The sequence below is a fragment of the Notolepis coatsorum genome (assembly GCF_963971535.1).
Source record: "Notolepis coatsorum genome assembly, chromosome: 9".
Taxonomy (NCBI): Eukaryota; Metazoa; Chordata; class Actinopteri; order Aulopiformes; family Paralepididae; genus Notolepis; species Notolepis coatsorum.
The window spans coordinates 134,750,752-134,776,394 of record NC_140173.1 but is presented as its reverse complement, the minus strand read 5'-3'; the positions used below and the strand labels follow the sequence as shown (position 1 = coordinate 134,776,394).

The 25,643-nt window shown below is 44.2% G+C and overlaps 1 protein-coding gene across 1 annotated transcript in view; it reads left to right on the top strand.

Moving 5' to 3' along the window:
- Window positions 1-12,239: 12,239 nt before the first annotated feature.
- The window catches only part of LOC311234769 (uncharacterized protein), a gene marked incomplete at its 5' end in the record, with an annotated part of 101,498 nt that continues 88,094 nt past the window's right edge, over window positions 12,240-25,643 (top strand). Inside the window, one exon of the mRNA XM_084322013.1 lies at window positions 12,240-12,348. Within this exon, the coding sequence (XP_084178139.1) occupies window positions 12,240-12,348 (109 nt within the window). The remainder of the gene's footprint in view (window positions 12,349-25,643) is intronic.

The window sequence follows — 25,643 nt, the reverse complement described above, 5'->3', positions numbered from 1 at the left end:
GCTGGCTGACTGTGAACGCTCTGAGAGACTCTAGGCTGAGGTCCGTGATAAAATAGTCTACTGTACTGTTACCCAGAGATGAGCTATATGTGTACCTACCATAAGTGTCCCCTCGGAGCCTACCGTTAACTATGTACAGTCCCAGCGAGCGACAGAGCTGTATAAGTTGTGACCCATGTTTATTTGTTGTTTGGTCATAGTTATTTCTGGGGGGGCATATTTGGGAGGGGATGTTCCCACCTCCTGGTAGGTGTTTGTCTCCCTGTGTGCTGAGAGTGTCAGGTTCTCGTCCTGTCCTGGCATTGAGGTCCCCACAGACTATAATGTGCCCGTAAGCCTGGAACTGGTTGATTTCGTCTTGTAGGATTAGGAACATGTCTTCCTTGTAGTATGGGGATTCAATTGGGGGGATGTAGGTGGCACACAGGTAGATATCTTTCTCGGTTGATGTAAGTTCCTTATTTATTTTTAACCAGATGAAAAAAACTCCGGTTTTGATTAGCTTTATGGAGTGGGTTAGTTCAGATTTGTACCATATTAGCATGCCTCCAGAGTCTCTCCCCTGTTTGACCCCTGTTAGCTTGGTGGATGGTACCAGTAGCTCTCTGTAGTTTGCAGGACAGCCAGTAGGACTGTTTCCTCTGTGCCATGTCTCTTGTAGGACCATGATGTCTGTGTTTGACATTTCTGTGGTAAAGTCTGGGTTTCTGCTCTTTGTTCCAAGGGCAGTTGACCTCAGACCTTGTATATTCCAGCTTGAGATGGTAAAAGATTTGTATTCCATTATTACAGTGTTATAATCCAGTGGTTTTGTCCTGGACCACAAATGAGAAGATCTTGCTGATCATCTGATGCACGGTCAGCTCCCCGGGTGGAGATCTGTCGGTCATGGGGTTGACCTGTGCATTTGTGTGGTATGGGGTTGGTGGTGGCATATGCTGTGTGTATGTGTGTTGTGGGGTTGGCAGGATATGCATTGGCTGGGGGGGGGTCTGCAGGAGGGGGGCAGGTCGAAATTGGGCGGCCTGTGCATATGTGTGATGCATCCTTTGCAGGTTGGGCGTGGGCCTGGCCTGGGGTGCAGGGTGGTCTCTGTTTGTAGCCTGTTGTTCTCTGGGTGCAGAAGGTCTTCTGGGCGTGGCTCTGGGTGGGGTGTTCATCCCTCTGTTGCTCTTGTAGGATGTGGTAGGGCTACGGTTTAGTGCAACGTCTTTCAGGGTCTTTGCGAAGTTAGGGACTGCTCTTTTGAAGATGTGAACATCGTCATGCAGGCTGTCCCGGTCTATGGTGGGGTGAGCTGCCATGTAGACGTTTTTCTTCAATGCACATTTTCTGGAGATGTGTGCATTAATACTTTGTATGAAGTCTGGGCAGTAATCCCATCTGGGTAGCAGTGCCGAGATTACTACTTTTGCTACGGGAAATGTTGACGTGGCTTTTCAACTACTTCCATGACAGATTGGTCACCTCCTCCTCTGTCTGCGTTCTCAAGTTGTTTGTGCCTGTGTGTATTATGATGTGGCTGGGGGATCCCAGGTTTCTTCTGTCAGTAGTTCTATAGCCCGTTTGGTATTCTGGCACTTTATTTTCTTAACTCTGTGGTTTGGGAAGAGTTTTCCTTCTTCTACGTATCTCCCGTTTGAGTCCATGAGGAGTACAATCTGTGGACCTTCTTGAGATCTGGTGGGTGATGTTGGTGTTGGAGGTGGGGTGTCTTGAGTCTCTGCTGTTGTTGGTTGGTTGTCCTCATCTTCATCCTGAATTACTGTCTCTGTTTTATGAAGCTGTTCGGTGGTCAGAGCTGGTTTGGCTGTTGACGTCTCTTTGAGGTTTTGCATGTCCTGCCTGATTAGATTGATGTCTTTCGACACCTCTTCCACTTTACCTCCGCATTTCTGTCGACTCCAATTTGGCTATTTGCATCTCTTCTTTGATTTCTTTCAGCTCCAGCCTGAGTTCATTGTTCTGTTTCGACACCTCTTCTATTCTTTCCATGTGTGTTTTCACCAAGGCCCAGAGAGCAGACAGGGAGTCCTTTCGCTCTGTGTTGGGGGGGGGGGGTCTGTAATTCTTTGCTCAATTTCCACTTGTTTGCGTTCTATCTTTGAAAACATGTCCTTCATTTGTTTCATCTCGGTGAAGCAGCAATGGTCTGTTGTGAGTGGGTCTTCACTGCTTATTTTCTTTAGTGCCGTTTCTTTGATTCTGGGGAAGTCTTTCTCAAAGGGACTTGTGTTGCCCTGAATCACTATCATTCCTGTATGATAGAAGTTTGCAACTGTTTGGTTCTCCCCTGTGTCTATTAACAGTGTTTGTGAGTCCTTGTTTCCCCTTTTTGTAGCAGAGGGATGATGCTCTTGTGTGGCCGCGTGCCATGCCGTATAGTCTTCAGTGTAGAAAATTAGGTTAGTTTTGCGTCCAGTGCATTCAAAGTCTGCAAATAGTTTATTTGGCTTGCTCTTTAAAAAATCTTCTTTGTATTTCTTCTTTTCTGCTTTGCTCTTAATTTCTTCTGGGTACAGCACTTTGGGGACTTGCGTTTGGCCCTTATTTGCATTTGTATCAGGGAGCGTGTGTGGCTCATGTTCCATTGTTGAGGGTTGAAGAACTTCACACCTCTATGTCCTTGCCTGTCAAGGAGTCTGGTTATATCCAGTTTACCAGTTTGTACTTTGTAGATGTTTTAGCTCAAATGTCTGCCTAAAATGTCAGTATTATTCAGTTTTTGGTTTGAGGTAGGCCTCTCTCAGTCCAGGTACTTACTCCGTTATAACTCCAACAAAGCAACAAAACACTGGTCCTTGAGTTTGCCCCTGTGATCATATGACCTTTCCGGTCAATTAGTCCAAAAACAGGTCTTAATTCCAGATTACCCGGATGTGTGGTATGAAAATTATGAGATTGGTATAATCCTCTCTAGCTCCTTGTGTAGAGATATCCAGGTATATTCCAGGTATATTCCTATTTGAGTGTATTTTTCCTATATATCCTATTTGAGTAAGAGCAGGAGCTCTGAAAGACACAACCTCTCTCCTCGAACGTTCACACTCTCTCTCTCTCTCTCTCTCTCTCTCTCTCTCTCCTCTCTCTCTCTCTCTCTCTCTCTCTCTCTCTCTCTCTCTCTCTCTCTCTCTCTATCTCTCTCTCTCTCTCTCTCTCTCTCTCTCTCTCTCTCTCTCTCTCTCTCTCTCTCTCTCTCTCTCTGTCTCTCTCTCTGGGAGGTTATCCGGACTGCTCAGCATGCTAAGCTGCTGTGTCCTGCTGGTGTGAAATGTAATTTCCTCAAGAACGGCTCTCTGTGACCAGTGCTCCTAGCATGAGAAAGCTCCAAGGGGAGAGAGAGAGAGATTTGAGTCCTCAGAAATAACACAAGATATTCAATGAGGACCAATTTGATGGTTGGGTTATTCAGGGTCTGGGCAATTTATTTGAGCACAATTGCCTTGAAAAATAATGCTTTGAACTATTGATTTATTTTCTCTTTGCTTTTGGGTTTTCTCGCAATTATTATGCAGACAGCAGCGGTGTAGTAATCAAACTAAGGGCATTTTTTGTCTGTAATGATACATTTTCCTAGCGGACTGTATTATCATTCTACACTTGAGTGATATTTCTTCAGAAGTCTGTGTCGTTAGGGCGGTCGGGTGGCGTATTGGAGTCAGCATTGCCTGCGTCTTGGGCCGATCGTCATACTAACTCGCTTGGCTTAGTTAGCGGGAGGGAAGTTGTGGGTGGTAATCTGGCGTTGTGGACAGCGACGCCTACAGGTCAGGTCTGTGCGCCTGCTCAGCGAAAGGCAGGAAGTGGTGAAGGCAGCGTGACCTCCCACGCGTTACGCTTCACCAATGAGAGTCCTCGCTGCCAGGTGAAAAGAGAGCCGCTGGCAGGGCCGCCTGGGAGAAATGCGAGGCCCTGTGCGAGATTTAACGCGAGCCCCCCCCCCCCCCCCCCCCCCCAAGGTAAAAAAAAAAAAAAAAAAAAAATTATATATATATATATATATTTTTTTTTTTTTTTTTTTTTTATACAGTCAACATATTCTTAAATAATAGCGCTGCCCGAGGCGGGGCATGATACAGTCAACATATAGCAAAAGAGAGAGCGAGAGAGAGCTCCCGTTCTACAGTCAATATACAGTGTACAGAGAGAGAGAGAGAGAGAGACACATTGGAAAGAAATTGAAATGCTATTTGGCCCTAAACAGAGAGTACACAGTGGCAGAATACCTGAGCACTGTGACTGAAGATCCTTGAGCACAGCCTAGCCATCGAGAAAGGCCGCCATAGGCAGACTGTGTGTGTTAGAAAGAGAGAGAGAGAGAGAGAGAGAACATGTGTGTTTGTCATGTGTGTGTGTGTGTTAGAGAGAGACTATAGCATGTATGAGAGATTCAAAAGGACAAAGATCAACACTTAAATCCAACAAGAAGAGGGTCAACAGAGAAACCAAAGCAGCAAGGAGCCAATGGCCGACATCAGCTAAATAGGCTAGCCAGGTACTGTGACACCAGGCCACGTGACACACAGCTTTGGCCAACGGCCCAACGCTACCCAAGCTACACAAACGACCATTCACACACAGCACATGTCGTATCTCCAAATGTTGTGAAGTAGCATATGTTTTGCCTGGAAAAAAACATCGTTATTAACAAAACATTCGGGAGGGGAAGGAAGGAAGAGTGGGGTAATGTCATCATGACATTTTCATTAATCCAAGTTACCTGCACGATGAACGCAGGGCGAAAGGCCGCAAGGTCTCCACGTTGACGAAAGGCCTCTCGCTGGCGGGACAAAAAGAAGCTATGGCCAGAGCCTTGTCATGGTGCAGGCCCGACTACATCTTCTGTCAAAGATGATGTCGTAGTCAGAGTGCCAGAACCCCCTGCTATTCTCACGGCTAATGTCAATGGTCGTAGCACAAGCTAACAGCTAACTCAAGGCTAACTGATAGCATCAAACGAACTTTCCCAGCCGAGCGCAGCCGGCAGTTAACGTCGAAGCTAAACAGCTAACTGGCTAACAGTTAGCTCAACCAGGCTATCGCTAACCATTAGCTAACACAGAAGCAAGCTATGCGGCTACATACAGCCAGGTGCTGACACCAGGCACACACCGTTAGCTACTAGTAGTACTATTAGCTAGTCGGCCAGTTTAGCTCCAGAGAGAGAAAGAGAGATAGGGTCAGGTGACTCAGGTCCACGGCGGGTATATAATCATAAGTTGACTCACCATAACGCAGTATCAACGTGGAAGGAGTTCTCTTCTCCTTCTTTTGAAAAGACATCCACTCGCCTCGCCTCGCTAGGTTAGCTAACGCTAGTTAGCATTTAGCTAAGCTAGCTACTAGCCGACATGGCTATACCATGAAAGGCTCCGGCCATTTGTCCCGCTAGCGAGAGGCCTTTCGTCAACGTTCCTTGGTTGGTGACCGACCGACTGATAATGACCGACCTCTTTCTTCGTCTTGGCTATTGGGCATAACTAAGCATAGTCAAAAGCTGCACGCGCGAAAATGTCAAACGCAGCCGACTCACGCTGCCGGCGTACTACACTGTCTACACATGATGTAAGTAAAACCACTCCCTTCGTTGAAACCAATGCTGCTGCAGAACCCCAGAGGCTGAGCTCCAATAGTGAGTATGTCTGCAGCTGCAGGACTGCAGACCCAGGAACAAGTCAGACACATTCTACAAACGTGTCTAATGTGAAATATATAAGCATATAAGCAAAACTAGATTTTAGGTCTGTGATGAAAAAGGGCCTCGCGGGAAGGGGGGCCTCGCAAAAAAAAATAAAAAAAATAAAAAATAATAATAAAAAAAATTAATAATTTTTTTTTTTTTTTTTTTTGCGAGGCCCCCCTTCCCGCGAGGCCCTGTGCGACCGCACTGCTCGCACACCCCCTGAGGCGGCCCTGGCCGCTGGCTGTCTCTGCATGTGTCGGAGGAAGCATGTGGTAGACTTCAGGGTTCCCTTGTACCGACCAGTAGGGGGAACATGCACACAACGACCAGGTAGGGGAGGGGGGGAATTGGCATAACGACTAAATTGGGATGGGGAGAAAAGCATAGAAAAATCAGCCGGTGAAAAATAGGATAAAAAAGAACGAAAAAAAGAAGAAGTCTGTGTCGTTGTTGGGGTCTTTATGTTTTGAATAATAGCAGTGGCTTTATTCATCTTCCCCGTGGCAGTGCTGTATGAAAGTTAAATGTGCGCCAGTCTCATCTGCTCAGACACAGATGTCTGTCATCCCTCTACAGATGAACCCAGAGGTTTTTGCATGTCTTAACGATACCCATCCCTAATAAGAACAGACATAATTTAGTCTGTTCCATTATTCAATGAAAGGTGATGGCTCAGCGTGTCGTACTACTCTCCAGATCTCAAGGCACTTAGGTCAGAGCTCAGCTGCTGCATTCTATTCTTACCTCCATCTTGAAAGTCATGGAAAAAATTGTCTACGAACAGGTCGAAAAGTACCTAGCGGAAAAAAATCTAATCTACGAATTCCAATCTGGCTTCAGAACATCCCACTCCACTGACACATGCCTTCTCTATTTGAACGACCACAGCAAACAAGAGGTGGATGCGGGCAAATACTGCGGCATGGTCATGCTGGACCTACAAAAGGCACTGTCGACACTGTCAATCACTCCATTCTGATTGACAAGCTAAAAGCAATTGGTTTTGAGCTGGATGCAATCCTACCTTGAGGGGAGGGAACAGATGGTGGAGGTAAACGGTACCCTACCCCCCCCCCCCCCCTCCCAGTGAGCTGTGGTGTTCCACAAGGAAGCATACTAGGACCGCTACTGTTCCTAATTTATGCAAATGACATGTCATCAGCTTGTGACTGCAACTTGTTCCTGTTTGCGGACGACTCAGCCCTGCTGGTCTCTGACAAGAACAAGTTACAGGTTGAAAAAACCCTCAGCTCGGAACTAGGCAAAATCTGCATATGGCTAGCTGATAACAAACTATCATTACACATGGGCAAAACAGAGTCCATTCTCTTCGGTTCAAATAACAAACTCAGCAAGACCGACGGCTTCTTAGTTACAGTGGGTGACAATATTGTCACAAGGAAAGATGAAATTACCTACCTGGGTTCCATCCTAGAGGCTAATCTTTCCTGTGACAAAATGGCATCCAATGTAATAAAAAAAGTCAACCAACAAACTCGATTCTTGTACCGGATCTCCTCTCTGGTAAACAAGAATACCCTGAAGACTCTGGCAGGAGCACTTATTCAAGGGTACTACGACTATGCTTGCACCTCATGGTACCAAAGCACTTCAAAGGCGCTAAAAACAAAATTACAAACATCTCAAAACAAACTGGTCAGACTACTGCTTGACCTTACTCCTAGAACCCACCTCACCCCTGCCCACTTTGACAACCTAGGATGGCTTAGAGTAGACGACAGAGTACAGCAACTTGCAATGGGCCTGGTCTACAAGATACACTACACGACCAAGGTACCCATGTACATGTCAAAATACTTCCCAAAGGTCAGTGAATATACCACGATCACAACACCAGAGGGAGCTCCACAAATCATGTTAAACCCAGATTCGGCTCAAACAAGGGACTAAACACGTTTAGCAATTATGCCACATCAATGTGGAACGCCCTACCCAAAGCTGTAAAGGAATGTGAATCACTACCCACTTTCAAAACCACTCTCAAAGAACACCTACGGGAGACTGCAATTCGAAACTGGCCCCTGTAAATGTCCTAACCCAACCCCCTCCAATGTACAGTAAATGACCAAGTATGGTTTTGTCAATATTCCAATGTAAAGCTTTGCTTGTACAGTTGTACAGTGTTCCCCCCCACCCCTCCTACCCAACCACCCACCCCACACACCCAACCACCTCCAATGTACCATTCCCCTTGTTTGCTGCGTTGCCCGTCTGCAGCGTTCTGGTCGGGAAGATGCCCGTGTTCTAGGAGATTCCTCTGTACCTTTTTGGTCGCCCTTTAAAGGCACAGTGCTGCTATTTTTGTGTTCCTGGACTTTAGTGTTTTTTCACCCTTAATGGGTCAGTGTTGCACATTTCTGTTGTATAAATAAATCATGCCCTTGTTTTTGGCTAACTTTGAATACCTGTCTGTGTCGTGCAATTGGGCTCGCATTACAATCCCTAACACGTACTGTCTATCTGTATGTCATGTATGTCATATATGTCCTGATGAATTGAAAATGGGGGACCCTGATGTAAACAAGACGAAAGTCTTTCTCTGGTCTGCATCCCCTTAACAATTGTGTGGATTGAGCTGTACTGTATTGTACCCATTCTGCAATCTGTTAATAAAGTTTTCAATCAATTATTTACATTTAGTCATTTAGCTGACGCTTTTATCCAAAGCGACTTACAAGTTCTGTACGACAAGACAGCAAGAAGGGTATAACTCTATCAGCTGAGTAACAATGTTTATCAAAGTGTTGCGTGTTACAGTGTAGGTTAGTTTATTAGGACAAGTGCATGATAGTAAGGTTAGTCATGGTTAGATTCTTTAGTCGACGGCGAAAGATTGGATGGGATTTGGCTGTCCTAACTGGGATGGGCAGTTCATTCCACCATTGTGGGGCAATGACTGAGAATAGGCGGCTTCTCTTTGATGACCCTCCGGGAGCTTGGATAGGAGTCGGTCTGAGGCGGCCAGAAGATGCAGAGCGTAGGGGTCTTGGGGGTGTGTAGTTAGAGACCATTGACCGGAGGTAGGCGGGAGCGGTTCCCTTTGCCGCACGGTATGCTAGGTCGAGGGCCTTGAAGCGGATACGTGCAGCAATGGGGAGCCAGTGCAGGTCCCTAAGAAGTGGGGTGACATGGGCCGACTTCGGTAGGTTTGAGATCAGGCGGGCCGCTGCGTTTTGAATGAGTTGAAGAGGCTTGGTGGCAGTGGCCGGGAGGCCAGCTAGCAGTGCGTTGCAGTAGTCGAGGCGGGAGATGACTGTTGATTGGACGAGGAGTTGGGTGGCTTCTTTGTCAGGAAGGGGCGTATCCTTCTGACGTTGCTCAGGAGGAATCTGCAGGTTCTGGTTGTCGCTGCGATGTGAGCAGAGAAGTTCAACTGGTCGTCGAGGACAACACCAAGGTTCTTGGCGGTCTGGGACGCGGTCACAGCTGCATTCTCGACTGTGATGGAGAGGTCGGTCAGGGGGGAGGATTTGGCCGGCAGGTGGAGCAATTCTGTTTAGCTTAGGTTCAGTTTGAGGTGGTTGGTCGTCATCCAGGCGGAGATGTCGGACAGACAGGCCGAGATCCGCTCAGAGACGTGGATATCTGAGGGAGGGAAGAAGAGGAAGAGTTGAGTATCATCGGCATAACAATGATATGAGAAGCCATGAGACGTGATAATGTTACCCAATCAATCAATCAATCAGAAAATTACAGTCAGCGCCTCACTGAAACCTTGGTAGCACTTTAGGGGGCATAATAATAATGATTAAGTAGAATGGAACTCATACAATTTTCCTTACTTAAGTCAAGGTTATTTGTATAGCACATAATCACACATGATGGAACGAAAATGGAACCACTTCAGAATGTCTATTTAATTAACGAAGGATCAACCATGAAGTGGTTCTTACGTGGGTATCTGAAAGGTTGCACTCATTTCAAACCTCAGAGCTGATGTCAGACTCTCTACCTCACTTCTCTATGACACATTCAGTAAAGATACAGTATATCCTCTCAGGTCCCCACTTTATACTTTCTTACCTCAAATTCTAGAAGTTATCTATCAGTTAAATCATATTTGTTAATGTTTTTGTTAACATATAGTTCCTCATAAGTTCCTAGGTACTCAGATCATTACTCGTGCCCCCGAAGTAAAGTGTTGTCGAATTTCCTTTTCCCTCTGCAAGTTAACATTCCAGGATTAGAGTGAATGGTTGAGTGAACTGATTTTCCCATCAATGCTTAGCTGTATACAATAGAAGTTCTTTGACATTTTACAATACATTTTCTGTAGTTCAACTGGGTCCCAATTTCAGGGTCAAGATAATGGAGTTAACATTTCTTTTTCATTTTTATGCGGATTGTCTATTGTATTGTATCGAAGATTCTGTGAAACTGGCCACTGAGAATCTGCAACTCTCTTTTAATGCTTTGCAAGATGTACTTATTAGTCTCAAACTGGAGCTTAATGCTAGTGAGACTAAATCTATGTTGTTTTTTAAAGTCAAAGACGTTCACAATGACTTGCATAATCAATTGTGAATTGGTGTGACATTGAGAGTCTCAATGAGAATATAAAAACATTGTTATATGTACAATGTCAAATTTATATTTAAATATAGATAAGTAAAAAAGATTAGCTCAGGGAAGTAGCTTTCCTGTTTTCCTAATTTATAGACTTCACTCATAGACTCTGTATATCATTTAGCGCCAATCGATTTATCACAGGTGATAGTTATGGTACCCACCATTGTGACCTGTATCGTAGGGTTGGATGGTCTTCCCTGGCAGAGAGGCGAGAGCTGCATTGGCATCTGTTTCTATATAAAGAGACAATTGGAGATTTCCCAATTTATCTCACTTCAGTGAGGTGGACATCTGGTCTGGACCCTATAGTAGCTACACGTTCCAATGATTGTCTTAAGAGTTTAGAGTTTGTACTAGGGATCTGCATAACAGTTATTTTGATAGCCGGCTATCCACTGTTATTAACCTGATGAAAACGGCATAGCCGTGTTTTTTTCTTCTCTTTTACTTTTAACATGGTTGCAAGTGGTCTTGAGATATGAGTTTTCAGGAGAGCTAGACGGAGTGCATGCTTACCAACTGTTTTGCCTGTTTTATTGCAACACTACTAATCACCGACATCTAAGAAGGGAGATCCCCCCTTGAACGGCCCTTCTAAGGTTTCTCTCCTCCACATTGCCTGTGGTGCATTTTTTTCTATTGCTAGGTTTTAGTGAGTTTTTCCTTCTGTCTGGGAGTGTTGCATTTATTTTATTTATTTAAAAATGTTTGGACTTGTTTTTGTGTTCTTGATTTATTGTGATGTTTCCGGCCCATGGGGACAATCACGTGTGTTGTCGGGCCTTACAAATACATTTGATTTGATTTTGATTTGATTTGATTTGTGGGGCGGTTATCAAAATGCTTTTTTAGACAAAGACGTATTAAGTCTAAACGTAGTGAACGCGCGTTGCCTTAGTGTTCACTTTATTTAACATTTGTACACATTCACCCTATAAAATGAATACAGATGTATATATAAAAAATGCTATTTAACCATTAACCTCTGGCACCGACCTGGCCCCGGGACGTTTTAAGGACGATTTGCCCGCCGACGAAACACGCCACTTTGGCGACCTCTAGCGGCTCGGGTGTGCATAAGAATATCCAGTTAATTCAAAACTACTCATTTAAACCTTGCACATCCCTATTTTTTAATGAACTTTGAAAATCTGCTTAAAGCTTCTGTGCTCCTGACACGTGAAATATAATACAACAAACTCTAAAACTCAATAATAATAATAATAATAATAATAATAATTATTATTATTATTATTATTATTATTATTATTATTATTATTATTATTATTATTATTATTATTATTATTATTATTATTATTATTATTATTATTATTATTATTATTATTATTATTATTATTATTATAATAAATTGGATTTAAAGAGAGAAGAGCCTTTCTCAGACTCAAGGACACTTTACAAAGAGAGATAAGCTATATAAAATATATGAATATATATATACAGTATATAGTAACAACAGGAAAAAATAATACAAATAAGATTAATAAAAAGGAAGCAAGGTGCTGTCCAATTGGACGAAACGGTAACAAGAAAATTAACAAAAACAAAAACAACAGGATCTGTGGCTTAAATGAAAAGAGTCAGGGGGAAAGGGGGTGGGCTACTGGGAGCAGGGCCGTGTTGCGTGAAGTCAAGTGTGAACAGGTGTGTTTTTAGGTGGGTTTGTTGTCAGAGCCCCGGATGGAAGGGGAGAGGGAGTTCCACAAGTTCAATACTTTGGTCAGTTTAAAATTAATCACCACTGTAATCTGCAGTTGTTTTAATTGATTGCACAAACTCCACTATTGTATATTGTATTGTTTATTGTATATCGTATTGTTTATTGTATATTTATTGATTATTGTATTTATCATGTATCTATGCTCAAGGTAATTGACAATTAGTTGAAATAAAAACTGAATGAATGCCATCAAATGAAATTATTTATAGTTGTATAATGAATGTGTTAATGTTACAGGACATACTGAACAACCTGGAGCCTCTGGGACCCGGGGAGCTGGACGACGAGGACCTCATGTTGGACGCCGACCTGCCTGAGGATGGGTTGCTATACCACGGTCTGCACACAAACACACACACACACACACACCTACACACACACACACCTACACACACACACACACACACACACACACACACACACACACACACACACACACACACACACACACACACACACACACACACACACACACACACACACACACACACACACACACACACACACACACACACACACACACAGACCCTCCAGCTACTCAGTTATTTTATACAGGATTGAAATGTGAAATGGTGAAATGTGAGGTTAAACCATGGCCTTAGTTCTGGTTGGCTGGAGGGTGATCATTATTTTCATATAAACCGCACACCTAAATTAATGCACTCGAAAGGTTTTCATCATTCCATTTCCAGCCATATATATATATATATATATCCCTACACTCGCATACAATGGCTTGAATTAATGGGTTTTTACGCTTCACTTAGGGTTGCTCTTTTCCTCTGCATGATCCATTAAAATAGTTTAATGGACGCCTGCATGATCCCTTACTGATCTGGGCCCTGATGGCTCCGTACATTATAACAACATCTCAGCCACACAGCTGGTTGCAAATGACCACTGAGAAGAAAACAGTTTTCACAAGCATGTGCACACACACACTTACACACGCACACATGCACACACACTTACACACACTCACACACACACACACACACACACACACACACACACACACACACACATACACACACACACACACACACACACACACACACATGTATGTGCACACACGCACTTACACACTCGCACATGCACACACACACACTTACACACACACACACACACACACACACACACACACACACACACACACACACACACACACACACACACACACACACACACACACACACTCCTGACAGGCAGCGAGCGAGCGAACTGGAGACGAAATCGCGCGCGACACTGTCCTGATATGAGGTGGCGCGTGTCCGAGTGTGTCTGTGTGTGTCTTCTATGGCTCTGAAAGCAGCCTGCGATTCTCAACCAATAAAAAGTGTTTAGGGGCGGGACTCGGCCGCGTAATCGCTCAACTAGAGACACAGCGAGCGAATATTTGAGGGGTAAACGACATCGCTGCTCAGTTCGCTGTCGCTCGCGGCAGGTTAGGATAGTCTGATTGAAACGAATACATTTTAATCACTTTTTCTCGCTCGCTCGCTCGCGTCGCTCTATGTCAGGAAGGGGTGTAATAAGGTCAAGGTCAAGTTCAAGGTCAAATATGAATTTATAATTTAAATGGATTATAATTTATTACTGTATCTACAAATCCTTCTGTTTAATCATCTTCCCTTCATTCATTTGCTTAGAATCTTTATACACTTGATCTCAAGAAGGTGGTGAATGAGCTCAGTGAGCGATCTCGGTGGCTGCACAATTGTAACATGATGTTATTTACCGGCAAAGATGCAAAAAAATTCATCACAATTTACTCAAGCCTAGTAACGGACACAGTATTTCTGACACTGGGAATACATACCCCCAGGTCCCTAGATGTCCATAGATACCAAGAACATGCTAATTGACCTTGTAGAAGTGGAGCAATCTTCCATTTACTTGGGCATGTACCTTTAGGCGAAATTTCGGAAAATAGGGCTACAGCTTAACAGGTTAAAAGTTGTACGGTAGAATTTAATGCTCATGTCGTAACACAAAACTCTCAAACCACTCCTTGCCAAACCAGAATAGTCTGGCTATGCTTCCCAAAACAATTTATAAATAAAAACAAATTTTGCTGCAAGAAAATCACTGTTGAACTGAATGCGTGAATGACATACAGTAAAAAGGGGGATGTGTATGACACACACACACACACACACACACACACACACACACACACACACACACACACACACACACACACACACACATACACACACACACACACACACGTATGTGCACACACGCACTTACACACGCGCACATGCACACACACACACTTACACACACTCACACACACACATACAGTACATGCATACGTACGTACGCACACACACGTACACACACGCACACACACACTTACAGTACATGCATACGTACGTACGTACGCACACACACACGCACGCACGCACGCACGCACACACACACACACACACACACACACACACACACACACACACACACACACACACACACACACACACACACACACACATATACAGACAGTATACTCCAACTTCCTAGCTGTATATGTACTGTATGTACGCTACGTTTTGCTTGCTTCACAGCCGGGCAAATGAACACAGACTGAAACAAACCTTCAATGTAATTTTATTTACTTCACTTACTCAGAAGCATTTTATATCACCTAAACATAAAACCCGGGCCACTTATTTGTCAAACACGTCCCCCACAGTTGTTGAAATGGTCCGACCTCTCAAAACTTCATTGGAGAGTCTGTTCACTGGACGCTGACATTTTGATTAGAACGTAAACAATGCTATTTTCACTGTGTGTGTGTGTGTGTGTGTGTGTGTGTGTGTGTGTGTGTGTGTGTGTGTGTGTGTGTGTGTGTGTGTGTGTGTGTGTGTGTGTGTGTGTGTGTGTGTGTGTGTGTGTGTGTGTGTGTGTGTGTGAAAGATAGAGGGTGAGAGAGTGGGACAGTGAGAGAGTGCATTATGTTGACCTCGCTGATCACTGAATGCATTCTGGGAAATGGAGTTTCCCCTTTCAGTGGCAATGGTATTTCCTCCCTTTGAATGTGGGCCTCTGAATGTGTGTTAGTAATTGTGGGTAATGTAGTCTACCCACTACAGGACTGCCTTGCCAGTAAAATGACGAACAAGGCTCCTTCATGACCACAAATCACACACACACACACACACACACACACACACACACACACACACACACACACACACACACACACACACACACACACACACACACACACACACACACACACACACACACACACACACACACACACACACATAATTAGGTATGTGAATGCTGCTGATGTTTTTCATTAGACGTCATGTCTGTGAAAACAGCAATGCCCTTGTTTTTTCCTACTGAGGGTAGCAGTGACACGTGTGTGTGTGTCTGTGTGTGTGTGAGAGAGAGAGAGAGAGAGAGAGAGAGAGAGAGAGAGAGAGAGAGAGAGAGAGAGAGAGAGAGTGAGGGGAATGTTCACACGCAAGGAATGTGAATCAAACCAGAGTCCCTCCTACCCCTTTGGGGAAAAGGCTGTATATATAGCCGTGTGTCATGGCTGACGGAGAGAGAGAGAAAGAGAGAGCGTCCAGTCACACACAGCCCACGGGGCAGCACCAGAGAAGGGGGGGGGGGAGTTTCGACCTCTGCACAGCCCCAGGCCCTTCCTCCTTCTCCTGCTTCCAATGGACACTGCAGCTCTGCAGCGGAGGCCGGATGAAGCCAGGGGAGAAGAGGGGAAGAGGCCTCTGCTCCAGTCCCGTGACAGGGTGAGGCCCCAGCATGTCTCCCCTCCTCCCTGCCCAAGCTGCTGACTTCATACCCCGGCCAAACAGACTCCTGTCACCTCACCCCCTACCACCACCACCACCACCATCATCATCACCACCCTTCCTCCACTACGTCGCCGGCTCCAGTTCCCCAGGAAGTTCCCAGAAAAACAGGCTTGTCAACAGAGCTAAGGCCAGGCAGGGCGGGACACGGGTTGAGTTTCTCTCCTTGGACCTTTAACTCCTCTTACCAGCTGATCACATAACGACTCCTCTCGCTCTCGCTCTCTGTATCTTTCTCTCTCTCTATGTTTTCCCCCCGTCCTTTGGAACCTGCTTTTATTCCTTGTTAAACTTCACTTTTGAGAGGTACTTTTGGAGGTGGTTAAAGGGTGTTTGTGTAGGGATCAGGGGTCTGTTGGAATGTAGCGGCAGCAGTCCGGAGCAGTTTTCAGAGCGTGAAGCTCTGCTGCGCGACGCGGTGGCACTGACACTAAGGTATTTGTTTAGACTGACCGCTGAATATCTCAGACTTGCTCTGTGGCATTACGCCTCTCCCTCTCTCCGTCTCTCTCTCCCTCTCTCTGTCCATCTTTATCTGTCTCTCTCTCCCCCTCTGTCCATCTTTATCTCTGTCTCTGTCTCTCTCTCTCCCTCTATGGCTATGTGTATTTCTCTGTGTGGGGAGTTACCTTGTGGAATGATCTGGAGGAGGAGGAGATCAAATCCAGTCAATCTATAAGCATATTATTAAAGAGGAAGTTCAAAAAGATGGTGTTTGTTCGCAAAGTATACCAGGGAGGAAGTCCAACTTATTGTATGAGAATGATTTGAAGGGTGACATGAGAGTATAGTCTAGTGTGTGTGTGTGTGTGTGTGTGTGTGTGTGTGTGTGTGTGTGTGCATGTGTGATTGTGTTGTGCGTAGTTGAAGTATTTGCAAATTGTATTGTATCATATGTTATGTATTGGAAATCGTGTCATATTGTACTTGCTGAAGTATATATAATCTTGCAATTAGTTATTGATGGGGGATGGAAACGGATACGCTTTGCTTCTTCCATCTCCTTTTCAAACAGTGTATAGTTTCTGGCTGTTGTTTTATTTTTTTTATTTTTTTGGGGGGGGGGGGGGGGGGGGTTCCTCTTTTCCCATTTCATTTATTTTTCAAATGTTGTTTTGCCGGACAATGGTAAATGTAGCCAAACTAACACTGTGGTTTGAAATAAAACTATTGAATCTTGAATCTTGTCTTTCTCTCTCTCTCTGTCTTTCTCTCTCACTTTATCCTTCTCTGTCTGCCTCTTCTACCTCTCTCCCTCTCTCTCATCCTCTCTCACCCCCCCCTCTCTCTCGCTCGCTCTCTCTCTCTAATTCTCTCTCACCCCCTGTCTCTCTCTCTCTCTCTCTCTCTCTCTCTCTCTCTCTCTCTCTCTCTCTCTCTCTCTCTCTCTCTCTCTCTCTGTCTTTCTCTCTCACTTTATCCTTCTCTGTCTGCCTCTTTTCTACCCCTCTCTCTCTCTCTCTCTCTCTCTCTCTCTCTCTCTCTCTCTCTCTCTCTCTCTTGCTCTCTCTCACCCCCCTCTCTCTCTATATATATATGTAGCAGGGTGGATTATCCCTGCTTTATGGGAGTGGTTGTACACGGCCACCTGGTAGCGGGATGCAGTAGATTTTAATCTATCTCAACCCCCGTCTTTGGGCCCGGAACGTCGAACTGGAGGGCGGGCAGCAGGAGCGGATGGGGCCCAGGATTTACTAACCTGGGGTGTGGTACTCTGGTCCTCTTCGCCTTCCAGGGCGGTCAGCAGTAGCTCCCCACACACTCTCACTTCCCCCAGTACCTCCGTTAGCCCTCCCACACCTGGTGACTTAGTTGAATAAAGATATTGCGCTCCCCTCAAAGCAGTAACCTTCCTTGACCACCTGTAGAGACCTTTAACCATATGCTGCGAATAGGGTGGAAGGGTTAAATAATAATACTACAGTCATATATTTACCCAGTCAACAAGGGTTAGAATACGGGCTCAGAAATAGACACACACACCGTGCTCCCATCTACGTCTCCTTTATATAAAGCCTGGTCAATTAGCAATTACAGTTTATACTTTAGGTGGTTCATATGGCATATAATTAGGCACCGGGTGCTCTCACTCACATTATAGGGGAACGCTATTCCCAACATAGGCACCTAGTGCTCAATACATTACTTCATTAGGGGAAGACCCAGGCACATGTCAAGGAGTTCAATGGGAATTCAAGAACGTCACACAGTTATCACAATACAAAAATAAGTTACATGTGGGCCCACGTTACCAAATAAAAACGTAAGCTAAAGCCGGCTTATAATGGTTGGGGTACCCCTAGACGCTGGTCGTTAGCGTTCGCTTCAAATTAATACTGTTTTGGCACACGAAGTACCGCTGTACTTAACCAAGATGGCGGGTCCACTCTCACCACCCCTCGTCCGGGTGACAAGATGGCCGTCGGGCGATCCCGCGAGCACAGCCGGCGGGCTGGGGTAGGCAGCAGGGGCAGTGGCTGAACTGGAGGAGCGTGCTGTGTTGTGGCGACCTCTGCTGGAAGAAGAGGTGTCCTTGGCTGCGTCGACGAGACGTCCACTGCGGGGCTGCTGACTGGGCTGGCGCGCTCTAAACTGTTGGCTACCTTAAACACAGCTAAACTGTGGGTCTTAGTGAACCCTCCTGCTATCGCCTGTACTGCTAACGCAACGTGGCTGTATGCACCACCGGTCTTCAGCGACGCTCGCCTTGCGGTATACTCAGAGTCACTATAGCCGTTAGCGGCAAGCTAATACACCGCTTACACTTCTAGGATAACATGTTATTTACTGACGTTGGTTCTTCGTTCCACATCGCTTACTCACACACTTCTCTATCGCTTATACTTCTAGGATAACCTGTGTTATAGCAAAGTACTCGTTATCTCCCGTTGCTCTTCAACGGGGCTCTTCAACTGGACTCTTCAACGGGGCTTGTCGAGAGCACACGCCCGTTCACGTCCGCTCACGTCCGAGTTCACTGTCGAAGAGGACTTCCTTCTGTTCCGCCCTCCAGGTAATCATCTCTCACTCGCTGCTCCTTTCTCCTCCGCTCCGCCTGCCACCACTGCCCCCTGCTGGCGACCGCAAACTGGTCCCACTATAGGACACTCAAGGCAGGAAGAAAGATGCTTCAATGTCATGTTAATGGTCCATATCGAAGCCGGAGGAAGAAGACCACCTCACATCATTAGTCCGGGCGGGATATCAAAAAGGAACATCTTTGTGCACACAGGGGAAAGTAACAGGTTAAGTCAGCACTTCTGAATAATTAGCAGAATATTCAGGATGCTAAATATATATATATATATATTTTTTTGTATCCACCTTTTCTCCTTATTTTTCAATTTTTCTCCCATCCCAATTTCGGCTCGCCAATTCTCCCTTCAATTCTCCCCTCCCCTGTCTCGAACGTTGCTAGACTATGCCTCCCACTGGTCGGCTGCAGTGAGGACCAATCCTTGCATCATGTGTTCCCTCCGGTACACAAGGAGGCAGCTGTCGCATCTTTTCACCAGTACAGCACGATCTCTCAGTGGCGAGGAGTAATGCGTGGGAGGCTCACGCTGCCCCGGATGCTTCCTGATTCTGCTGTACAGGCGCACCAACCGACCTGTAGGAGTCGCTGTCCACAACGTCCAATCCCACCCACCAGCTTTCCCACCCCTAACACTGCCAATTGTGTTAGTATGAACGACCAGCCAAGTTGGTAGCAACGCCAAGAACTGGGCTCGAACCCAGCATCTCCTGCGTTAGTGGCGAGCGCCTTGCCCACTGCGCCACTTAGCCGCCTCTATATATATATCTATCTCTATCTCTCTCTCGCTCTCTCTCTCTCATTCTCTCTCACCCCCCGCTTTCTCTCTCTCTCTCTCTCTCTCTCTCTGTCTCTCTCTCTCTCTCTCTCTCTCTCTCTCTCTCTCTCTCTCTCTCTCAGGTTACTCTTAGTTGTAAAATTTGGACCGTGGTTCATTTCACAGATATATGTTTCTGAACGTTGTCAGAGTTGTACCCTTCCTGCTGAGAGAGAGAGAGAGAGAAAGAGAGAGAGAGAGAGAGAGAGAGAGAGAGAGAGAGAGATAGAGAGAGAGATAGAGAGAGAGAGAGAGAGAGAGAGAGAGAGAGAGAGAGAGAGAGAGAGAGAGAGAGAGAGAGAGAGAGAGAGAGGAGAGAGAGAGAGAGAGGAGAGAGAGAGAGAGAGAGAAGAGAGAGAGAGAGAGAGAGAGAGAGAGAGAGAGAGACAGATCTCTATGATCACTTCCATCTGATCTGAGTGTATATTTATTTACATGTGACACTAAAGTCTGGCACCGGGCATAACAAACTGCTCCATTCACCTGCACAGATAAAGGACAAAACAAATCCTTCTCACACATTTCTACCTTGAGGGGTGTTCTGTTTGGCCTCGCTGTATACAATATCTCGTCTTATATTCATAGTATGCGATCACACACACACACACACACACACACACACACACACACACACACACACACACACACACACACACACACACACACACACACACACACACTAGTGTTGTCACGATACTGGAATTTCGACTTCGATACGATACCTTGAAAAGTATCGATACTTCGATAACATTTCGATACAAAAAAAAAATAAAAAAAAAAAATATATATATATATATATATATATATATATATATATATTTTTTTTTAAACAAATTTAGCTTTTGTTGCTGGTTGATTCTCCTCAGCTTCTCTCTGGTACTATAAGAGAAGATAAATATAACACTTTTAAAACCCTTTGTTTATCTTTAGATCACACATTTAAAAATAACTGTTCATCTCACTTCAATCATTTTTATTGCAGATGCAGAACATGGTATTTTCTCAAGCAGACAGATGTAAACACTGTAATCTGTGTTGCATGTACCTGACAAACTGAACTGTTTGTATTACAGTTAGTAACAGTTTCGATTTTTATTTAAAGATACGAGAGAGAGAGAGAGAGAGAGAGAGAGAGAGAGAGAGAGAGAGAGAGAGAGAGAGAGAGAGAGAGAGAGAGAGAGAGAGGCTATGCTAGGAGCATTTAGTAACGTTACATTTTCAACAAGATTGCTGCTATTTAAACACTTCATGGAAACGGGGTAACGTTAACCTTATGTCGACTGTAGTATTGTATGACCTCGACATAACGTTTAAACGTTAACGTTACTCCGTTTCCATGCAGTAATTATAAAGGTGGCCAGCTAAGCTAAGCTAACGGAGCTAACGTTAGCTGAGCTGTAACGTTACTAACAACGAATCAGCTGTTGATATTATGCGCCATCAGTAGACAACGTATCATGTATTAAACTAGAGTTAATGGTTTAATGCTTCAGTCACAGTGACGTTGAAAGAGCAGCTGTCACGAACCTCTTTCATTTCTTTATGGAGATCCGCGTTGGCACTGCTCTGTAACACTGCTTGCAAATAGCATTGGGGCATCTTTAGCTTGTCCTTCGTTGTTTACTTCAAACCCGAAGTACCTCCAAACAGCACTTCTGCTGTTTTCTTTATCCACAAGCACAAGTTGCGGAGGCTCTGCATTTGCCATCTTCAGCTAAAATGTTTGTTTACAAACTGAAGACGGCTCTGTGAGGGGGAGGGCTGAAGGAGGCGGAGGGGCAAGCGTGCTCTGAACAGCGTGTCAACAACTTGCGGTAGAACACTCGCCAGCTGGTACAGATACTGCAGAAAGTATCGGTATTTCGGGAAATGAGTATAGAAACCATTTTAAATATTCAGTATCGATATGTATCGATACTTCGATATTTTTGACAACACTAACACACACACACACACACACACACACGAATTTCCCCAAGGGGATTAATAAAGGAATATCTTATCTTATCTTATCTTATCTTACACACACCTCAGGCGACTGTAGCAGAGGGCAGCAGTAGCACGTGACGTACACACAGATCGATATATTATAAACTGAATCAAACCACACTTTTTTACTCTATCTAATCTATTCTATTTTATTATCTATCCTGAGTGAGCTGTGGTACGGCGCCATACTGGTTGACATGAACTGTGCGTTGATGCAGTAGAGGTTTCAGTATGTTTAGTGGAATGGAAGACGCCTAACTCAACGTCATGAACCACTTATGCCACTTATTTGTCAAATACTCGCCACAGTGTATCTGGCTGGATTCACATCAGCATCTAGAGTCTGTTGCACAGTGTATCTGGCATAGGGATGCTCGATATTGGCTTTTTTACCGATACTGATATACCGATATTGTCCAACTCTTAATTTCCGATACCGATATCAACCGATATCAACCGATACCGATATATGCAGGGTTTCCCCCCCCAAAAAATGGAATAATTTCAGGTAATTAACATTACATATCTCTTGTTGTGGAATTAACACAACATTATGCATACTTTTGACAATAAATAAAATCAGAATTTGTTCTTACTTGCTTGCCTGGGTAAATAAAGGTTATAGAAATGTAAAAAAATAAATCTTTTTTTTTAACCGATACCGATATTTTCCGATATCACATTTTAATGCCGATAACGGCCGATAATATCGGTAGGTCGATAATATCGGACATCCCTAATCTGGCAGGATTCACATCAACATAAGAGTCTGTTGCACAGTGTATATCTGGCAGGATTCACATCAACATATAGAGTCTGTTGCACAGTGTATATCTGGCAGGATTCACATCAACATATAGAGTCTGTTGCACAGTGTATCTATCTGGCAGGATTCACATCAACATATAGTCTGTTGCACAGTGTATCTATCTGGCAGGATTCACATCAACATATAGAGTCTGTTGCACAGTGTATCTATCTGGCAGGATTCACATCAACATATAGAGTCTGTTGCACAGTGTATCTATCTGGCAGGATTCACACCAATAGAGTGTTGCACAGTGTATCTGGCAGGATTCACATCAACATATAGAGTCTGTTGCACAGTGTATCTATCTGGCAGGATTCACATCAACATATAGAGTCTGTTGCACAGTGTATCTATCTGGCAGGATTCACACCAATAGAGTGTTGCACAGTTATCTGGCAGGATTCACATCAACATCTAGATTCTGTTGCACATGCTGTGAATGGCTATACTACTGCATATGAAGGCCTGTATACTGCTAAACATTGAGTCAATGTTGACAACTAAGTTTCAGCAAAATTTCAACGTTGATTCAATGTTATAATATTTACACATTGATCCAACATAGTTTCTGTGTCAGTTTGTTCTCTGGGGATGTTTTCTACAATATTATAAAAACCCCAGACATCATGTTTATCAATGAAGATCACAAATAAGTGGTTACCCTAGGGGTGGGAGAAAAAATCGATACGTAGTAGTACTACAATACAATACAATAGTATCGATACAATATTGTATCGATACAGGGACGCCAAGTATCGATATTTAATTAATGTTTTTTTTTCTTTTTTTGTATAAGGAAGTTGCATTGTTCATTTCAATACCTGTAATAGTACAGTAGTCCACACACACATGTGCATTCAGTTAAGTTGGAATATGACTGTAATACAAACAGTTCAGTTTGTCAGGTACATGCAACACAGATTACAGTGTTTACATCTGTCTGCTTGAGAAAATACCATGTTCTGCAATAAAAATTATTTAAGTGAGATGAACAGACTGAACTTTATTTTATTAGATAAAACATGTTGACAAAGTTTTACTTTGAAAAAAGATAATAAATTAAATTTGAACACAAAATAAAAGTAATAAAAAAAAACTATTCCGCAATACTCAGCGTATCGCGATACTATCGTATCGTGACGCAAGTATCGCGATAGTATCGTATCGTGAGGTCTCTGGCGATTCCCACCCCTAGCATTCAACCTTTATATCGAACAAGCCTTCTTGGGCAAACTGGCTAAGTACTGTATCAGCCCATGGCCACAGAAATCAGAGGCCTTGGCTATGCCTGTCAAGGAGAAGTGCCAAACAGCTAGCCAGAGTCCTATTTCTGGTGCAATCAATAGGCAAACCAAACAGCTAGCCAGAGTCATATCTCTGGTGTAATCAATAGGCAAACCAAACAGCTACAGTAGACAGAGTCCTATCTCTGATGTAATCACTAATCAGTACTCGGACCAAACAGCTAGCAAGAATCCTACAGTATCTCTGGTGTAGGGCTGACCTCGATTAGTCGAATAGTCGACTAATCGATCGAAAGGAGCTGTAGTCGACTGCCAACCTCTTAGTCGAATGCAAAAAAAAAAAAAAACATTTTATAATTATTTTTTTCAAAAGCAAAGACGCCTAATACGCTAATACGCATACCAGCGAGGCTAACTGCCTAAGAAAACAGGCACAGAGGCACCGAAAAAGGATTTCACCCATCTAATGAACACACTAGACTAGACAAATATCAAGATGTATCCATCAGTGGACCAATTGCATGCTTTCGCTGAGGACAAGGAGCCTTCAGTCGATTCCTTAACACTTTCAGAGCCCTTGATTAACCTTGATTTACCCCGTTGAATGCCACCATCCACTTCAATGTTAGCGTTAAAAACGCCTAATCTATGTTTTAAATTATGGCTATGTGTCTAATCTGCCCGTCGCTTATCAATGACTCGTTTGCAGCCAACATTGTCGAAACGGATTGTTTTTTAATCGGTTCATATCCTTTTTATAGCATTTCGAAAAGCTATCGTTCTCGAAAATTTCAGGGAAGATATAAACGGCATTTATTGGAATATTCTTGAATACAGTAGACACGTTGTCATTTGTCGGCCTATTTATGAATCGTTTTCAAATAAACGCTAGATTATCGATAGTATATGTGTACGTATGCACGCTATAGACGCGAGCTGAAAAATCAATTCTCTCGTTCCCGCAAGAGCACACACACACATGGCACATAGGGGACACGCCGTTATCTCAGCGAAAACAGCTCCGATTACCCCAAGACTGGTAACTTACTCCTTACCTTAGATCAGATGTTCTCCAAAAAGATTATTCCAATTCCTGATCGCCATTCCAAATATCGATCGTGTTGATTGATTGATTATTGGCTGCTGTGAATATATAATCCAGGCTGCTTTTCGTCCAGCGATGACTTCCATGTTGATCAGACTTCTTGCCAGCACAAGGAGCCAGCTGGCTCCTCCTCTACATATCTACAGATCCCAGGTCAGTCTAAGCGACTGACCTGCAGTTACACAGGGATAGACGATAGGGGGCGCTTTTTTCCATTCTGAGCTCCTGTAGGGGCTGGTGTACCAACGGGAGACTCGGTTGATGAAATATTAATTCAGATCGCTAATAAAACAATAAAACGATATTTGTCGTCATGGGCACTCAACGGGGGGGCTGATAAAACGAGTTATGTCGTCCGTGGCACTGAAAGTGTTAAGCACCCCCCACAGCCAAAATGAAAAAAAAAGAAAAAAAAACTTATATATATATTTTTTGCATTCAGAGGGGTAGTCGACTACCAGTTTCGGCAAATTTTGTCGACTATCCAAATTCTTAGTTGGGGACAGCCCTACTCTGGTGTAATCAGTAGTCAGACCAAACAGCTAGCAAGAGTCCTACATTATCTCTGGTGTAGTCAGACCAAACAGCTAGCAAGAGTCCTATCTCTGGTGTAGTCAGCAGTCAGACCAAACAGCTAGCAAGAGTCCTACATTATCTCTGGTGTAGTCAGTAGTCAGACCAAACAGCTAGCAAGAGTCATATCTCTGGTGTAGTCAGCAGTCAGACCAAACAGCTAGCAAGAGTCATATCTCTGGTGTAGTCAGCAGTCAGACCAAACAGCTAGCAAGAGTCCTACATTATCTCT